This window comes from Melozone crissalis, unplaced genomic scaffold (genome assembly GCF_028551555.1).
Source record: "Melozone crissalis strain CALT ecotype California unplaced genomic scaffold, PUWL_Pcris_2 ptg000007l_1, whole genome shotgun sequence".
Taxonomy (NCBI): domain Eukaryota; kingdom Metazoa; phylum Chordata; class Aves; order Passeriformes; family Passerellidae; genus Melozone; species Melozone crissalis.
In genome coordinates this window covers 16133415-16140058 of record NW_026535785.1, presented here as the reverse complement: position 1 = coordinate 16140058, position 6644 = coordinate 16133415, and the positions used below count along the sequence as shown (strand labels likewise).

Sequence of the window (6644 nt, the reverse complement as noted above, 5' to 3'; positions counted from 1 at the left end):
GCCTCAGTGGGGGTTGGAAAAAGCCAACAAGTGTTCATGCAGTACACCAGCATGTTCCTAAATCCCAGATTTTTGAAAATAAAGTAGTAAATCCCTTGATCTTACTGTCCTGATTTAAAAATGTCAGCAATGTGAGCAGAATGTAATCAAGGCAAAGAGACATGGCAAAGGGATGCCAGGAAGAACAGCTCTGAAGGACATGAACTGCACCAGCCAGCACCCAGCAATGGCTCTGGTGTCCACATTTTAATCAAACCCTCTTTTAATGGGGGAAAAAGGAAAAAAGTGAGATGGATGGGAATATTTTTTGTGACAATTTCATTTGTTCACCAAAATCAGAGAGAAGTTCTACTTCATATAGCAATCCCAATTAAAGGCAGCCCCACAGAAGCCCCCACAGAGCCCAAGAGCAAATGAAAGAGATTCAAACTCAGAGAGTTCTCCAGACTCCAGGGAGACACTGTGCTGCTTCAAGAGCCTTGTGCTTTCCTCTGACTCTACAATCAGAACTTGGGAACCCTTGGGAGATCACTGCTACCTTTTGTTCCCTTTACTAAACCCTGCTGATTGCTGTTCTCAACCAGAAATGCAGTCATACCTATCAGGCATTAATCAACTCTTCATAAATCAATAAATGCACTCCTCACGTGATGTGATTTTAATGTATTTATCCTCGGTGTGGGTCTGTAGTTGCAGTGCTTGCATTTACTGAGGGAGCAGCATCCTGGCAGTGCTTCAGTGGAAGGTGGTGGCCATGTCCTGATTTAACTAGGCTGGGGCAGAGCCGTGCTGGGCCAGGCCCTGGCGCTTGTGGAATCCTCTGGCTGCCCCTCCTGGAGGCTGGCAGAGCTCAGGCACCGTCTGCTCCTCCCCATTTCTGGCTCCGGGGTTAAGCTCACGGTGAGGCAATCAGGGCAGTGCTCAGGGCTGGGACAGCTGAGCTCAGAATGGAAACAGCACTTTCAGATGGGATGGCAGAACAAGGGGGTGTCTTGTGCTAGGGCCAGCTCAGGCATCAAACACATTTCATAAGCACGGAGAGCAGCCCAGGCTGCCAGCACACCTTATAAAGCTGAGCCCAGGCAGTCCCTGCTGAGATGGCTCTGGGTGGCCTCTCTCAGAGCTGCTGAAGGGAATCTCCTCAAGATCCTTCCTAGGGTCTTTCAAAGAGACATGGCACAAACTGGACTTTGGATTTTTCTACTCATAAGCTTACTACTGCTGGACCAGACCATCAGCCAGGCTTCCAAATTCAAAGCCAGGAAGCACAGCAAACGTAGAGTGAAAGGTACTGGGTCTGAACTGGGAGGAGGGATTGAACCTTATAGACTATGCAAATTTACTGTGTACTTTAAACAGCACTGCATGAACCAGAAACTAGCATTACACTAATGTTTATTTATAAAGAACACTTGAGTCTATATCATATCTGTCTTTTAAATATTTTTATGTGAGCTAGCAAAGCCACAAATAAGGTGCCAGAATGAATTATGAAAATAGAGCCATATAACAGCTGCAAATATACTGCTCTGCTCTGGCTGTTCACCTCTGTCAACATTATTTAGAACTCACAGGTACAGCTGAGAGAGGACTCTGGCTGATCATTCTTAGTAATGTCGCTATATTGGCTAAGATCAGAAAAATTCAAATTTGTGTATATGGGGGAAACAAGCAGAAGTATTCAGGCTCCAAGGATTATTGTTCAGATTTTTGCACCATTTCCTAATGTTAACAGAATGTCTGTCTACTCTTTGTGGAAAATTACTCCACTTGTATGAAAAGCACTGTGAAATGGCAAGTCAAACTAATTAGCAGGTCAACATCAATGAATTAGCAGAAGAAAAAGCATCAGTAACCACAGCAAAGCTTAAGAGTAAATAAAAAACCACAGAATGTCGTTTAGAAATGTCTGTGTATTTAATTTAAATATGTATTTCTAATAAAAGCAGGTATGATGGAGGCTCACTGATGGCAAGTATTTGAACTCCTATTTAATTTAAAAAAATGTGGCTTTGATAAAGCCATTATACAAGAAGATTGAGCTGCTCTGGAGCCACACAGTTTAAGAACTTCCTTCTCCTTTGGGATCTCTAGGGTTTTAAGTTTAGGGGTCCTAAGGACAGGCTGATTATACATTTTTTTGTGCTAGCACTGATTGGAGAACAGAGAATTCTGCCTTGGGGAAGAAGGGAGCCCTGAAAGATATTATGATGATTTTAAAAAAATGGGAAAGACAACATGAAAATGGAGTTAGGGGCAAATTATCTTTTTTTCTTGTGCCATCATATTCTTGGTGCTTTTTTAAGTGCTACAAAATTCTGATTCAGAGTGATTTTGTGTGACTGAAGTCCCCAGGCCCCCTCTGTACTGAGGGACAAAGGCTAACACTGGCAAGTAGAGACTGCAGCTCAGCAAGCACACCTGCAACATTCAGACTGTCAGGTTGGGCTTTATTTATCATTCCTCCATGTGCTAAAACAAGAGTTGTGTGAAACTTTCATGCTTATATAAATAACATTGCTCTGAAGAAACACAACTTGTGTCCTGCTATTTTTTGTATATCATGTCATACATCAGAATGTAGTTTCAAAAGAAAAAGGGACATTTTCTGTAAATTACGTACCAGCTCACTAAATAATGATTAGCTGCAAACAATGGTTTTCAAACAGTTTTTAGGGCAACATCCATTATAAAATATGAGAAGGAAAGGTAAAGGTGGGTTCCTCATGTTTTTTATAGAAATCCTAGAGGAATATTTTCATGAAGGACAAATCTTTAAAAATAATCAAAAAGCATTTTAGCAATGCAGCAATATCAGCATGATCTTTTGAAATAACTTTTAACATGTAATTTTAATTTTTTTTTAATGTGTGCATATTTGTTAATCTATATATATTCTTTTTGTGTAAGAAAAAGATGACCTGAAGACCCAGATTGACAAACTGTGGCGAGAAGTAAATGCTCTGAAGGAAATACAAGCACTCCAGTCAGGTAAAGCAGCTCATGCTGGTCAGTGGCTTCCAAAAGTTCTCACTGCCTCTCTTCTTCACCCCCACCCCTCTCTTTAAGGGGATTTTATGACTGAGGGGTGCAGCTCCATAAAACCATGGTGTGCCATAGCTTTACCAGACAAGTGTGGAAGGAAACAATCAAGTAAAATCAGGGAATGAGTGGTGATTCTTTACAGAGAGCAAGAATTACTTTTGTCTTTGCTATGCACAACTTGAAGCTCTGAGTTTTGTGTCACCAAAGGCTGCACAGTGAGGGTTCCTGGGTCTGGGAGTTCAGGTGGTCAGTGAGTTAAGTGCCCAGCTTTGATATGAACATATATTCAAATGTGAATGTTGCCATAAAATTTTAAAGTTATATCCACTGTGAGTTCAGAAATGTTCAGGACCAATGTGCAGAGTCCTTTAAGTATTTCAATAACCAGATGGAAATTTCCAAACAAAATAAGAAGGGTAAATACACATGTACCTACTAGACAGTTGTGCTTTTTCACAGCTGTTGACATAAAACCTGGCATTTAAACATGTACAAGAAGACATTACAGAGGAAATTACATCATTCTCATGAAACAGAATGTATTTTCCTTGAGGTTGGTAATATCTGGGTTGTTCAGTTTTATGTCTTGGGTTACATAGAGCTTTTGGGGCTCTACAAAATATTTTTATTTCAAATGTCTTATAAGAAGGCTTCAGAAGTTTCTTAAAAGAGGGAGCCTGTTCTAGACAAGTAACTCTTGTTTAAAAGTAATTCTTGTGTTGCTTCCAGAAGGAGTTTGAGAGGAAGCATGCAGTGGCTTAGAAATGAAACCAGAACTGGGAGACTTTCTCTCCTCAAAACTTATTTTGAGCTTTATTCTAAATTTATAACCCACACTGTGCAACTGGAATCCAAATCTGGTAAAAAGACACCTATCACCCCCTTAGATCTGACTGTCTTTGTAAATGTCCTTGTAACAACTGAAAAAGGGAGCTCAATTTTTGGCTTATGAACATTTCCAAGACACAACATAAAAATCTGATTTCTTCTTTTGCTTGAACTTCCTGAGCCTCCTTTCTACATAGAGTGAAACATGAAATGCTGCCACACATCATTTTTCAGCACATCTTCCCTCCCTAAAGACATCCAGTTCTTATCATTGCTGAAGTCTCTCTGATCTTTCCCGTAAATATAAATTTGTTAAAGAGTTCCACATTTAATAAATAGGTTCATTACTCAGGCCATTGGAAGGATTAAAATTTGAAGGTTAAACCCTAACAGAAAGTTATGACTCTGAAAATGCAGCTAAGGAATGCAGTGAATACTACAACTGGAAATACTAAAAACTTGAGACAAAGGATGTGGTCCAAAGTGACTTCCATATCCTATTGATCAGACACATAATTATTTTTTTACAAGAAGAGGATGACAGGAATTAAAAACAGATTATAGAAATATCAGGACAGAAGATGTACATAAGTACAAGATGATCTTAAGCAATAAATGAAATAATCTGCAAGTAATAATATGCAGGATTCTAACACTAATTGTTACAGGAGTCTGTTCCAGGCCTTTGGTACCTTCCTCAGCTCCGAAGAAACACTCCACCAAGGAGGGTTCACCTTGCCATCATTATTTTTCTTGGGAGAATCAGTTTTTCACAAATCTGCATTAGGAGAGCAGGAAGGCCAAGTTTAAGGATTCCCTCCTGTGTTCCTGCCCCCACAGACCTCGGGCTGGAACAGCCCCAGCAGCAGCTCTGCAAGGCAGCTCCAGCGACAGAGCAGCTGCCAGATTAACCCTCTGGTCCATTCCGACTTTACATCAAGACTTCCCCAGCAGAAGTAAAAGCAAACAGATTTATAAATTCAAATATTTAGAAAACTGGATCCAGACTATTGTGTAAGCTCAGTAATAAGTGTGCACTTTTTTAGTGCACTTTTAGATTTAAGTCACTTTACCACATTTGGATTTAGAGTTTGAAGGGGAAGACTTTGCTGGAAAGAAAATAAATAAATTCCAAGGGAGGTGAATATCCAATCTTCTACAGGTAGAATTACACTTTTAGTAATCACTCAGAGATTTGTATTACGAATTTCAAATCAATATTTTCCTGGTGAACAGGACACATTTAATACAGCACATTTCTGTCCTGCCTTTGCTTGCTGGAGACTGAGCTTAGATAAGATGTGAAAATTTACTTTACTTAAATATCACCAATATTAAAAGATATCTAGATCTGTCTCTGCTATAAAGTCAAGTACAGATTTCCCAATAACCAAATTATCTGGCAACAAAACTAGCCTCATCCATTCTACCAGTCTCAGGACTGCTGAAATAAGGTAGAAAACATGTGAAAGCAGCACTCTTTGGTAAAAGGGGCACTGAGGACAGGCCTGGGTTATATTTCAGCAGTCTGTTCCCAAGGGCACGCTGATGTGCTGGCTGCACACAGTGTCCTACATGAACTGGCGCACCAGCAGGTAAGCCTGACCTTACTCCAAATTTAGGGCCCACTCTGTGGAGTCAACTTTTCACTTGCTGAAAGCTTTTCACTTGCTGAAGGATTTGTCTGCTCAAGTTCCAAGGTGCTTTTGGAAAATATTCATTTGGAGAACCATCACTGAAAGCTGAGGCCCAGCCTGGTACTGACTGTGCAAACCGCTGTCTGTTCACAGTGTGCCTTCGTGGTACCAAGGCCCACAAGAAGTGCTACCTCATGTCAGAAGGCCCCAAGCACTTCCACGAGGCCAATGAGGACTGCATAGCCAAGGGGGGGACGCTGGCCATCCCCAGGAACAACGAGGAAACGAACATCCTTCGCGATTATGGCAGGAAAAGCGCGGCCGGTGTGTCTGAGTTCTGGCTGGGCGTCACCGACATGGCCCACGAGGGCAGGTTTGTGGATGTCAATGGCATGGCTCTGCTCTACTCCAACTGGGACCGTGCCCAGCCCAATGGGGGCAAGAGGGAAAACTGTGTCTTCCTGTCTCAGGCAGCCCAGGGCAAGTGGGTGGATGAGGTGTGCCGCACTGCCAAGAGATACGTTTGTGAATTCCTGATCCCATAATCACAAACCAGGCCATGTTTTGGGTTATCAACACACACTTTTGCTTAGTAACCCCTCCCACTTAGAGAGTGGTGAGTTAAAGCTATCCCTCTCCTGCCTTGAACTCACTCTTTCCTGAAACACAAGTTTTCTCTGTTAATTTATTTTCTATTCATATGCTAAAAATGTTTAGTGAGTACTCTCATTATGTACAGGGATATATATTATGTTTTGGCCTATATTGTATCATATTTTGTCATATTACTTCAGCCTGATGTTTGGGCTCCTTCACCTCCTATTTCTGCACTTTAATTAGAAAATACTGCTGCATGGTAACCCTTTCTAGTATGAGCAGAAGGGATTCTCTCTGTTCTAAAGTTTAAGAGGGACTCTGGGATTATGTGAGCTCCTGTGAAAAACAAAGATCATCCTTTACAAAGTATAATTGGAATAATCTGTGGCCAAGAGTTTTACCTATGGTTAAGAATGCTGTATGAAACAGAAAAATCTGGTGTTAATTGTTTAACTACATGCAGTTCACAGTGATACACTGCTGGAAAAGGGGGAGTAGCTGTTTTAAAACATCAGTTAGTCTAGACATGTTTGCCTC

The 6644-nt window shown here is 41.1% G+C and overlaps 1 protein-coding gene across 1 annotated transcript; it reads left to right on the top strand.

The window, feature by feature from the left end:
• Window positions 1–1173: 1173 nt before the first annotated feature.
• On the top strand, window positions 1174–6055 carry CLEC3A (C-type lectin domain family 3 member A). The gene is made up of 3 exons (XM_054269555.1): window positions 1174–1288; window positions 2911–2991; window positions 5664–6055. The coding sequence occupies exons 1-3, from the start codon at window positions 1174–1176 to the stop codon at window positions 6053–6055; spliced, it is 588 nt and encodes a 195-aa protein (XP_054125530.1).
• The last annotated feature ends 589 nt before the right edge of the window (window positions 6056–6644 follow it).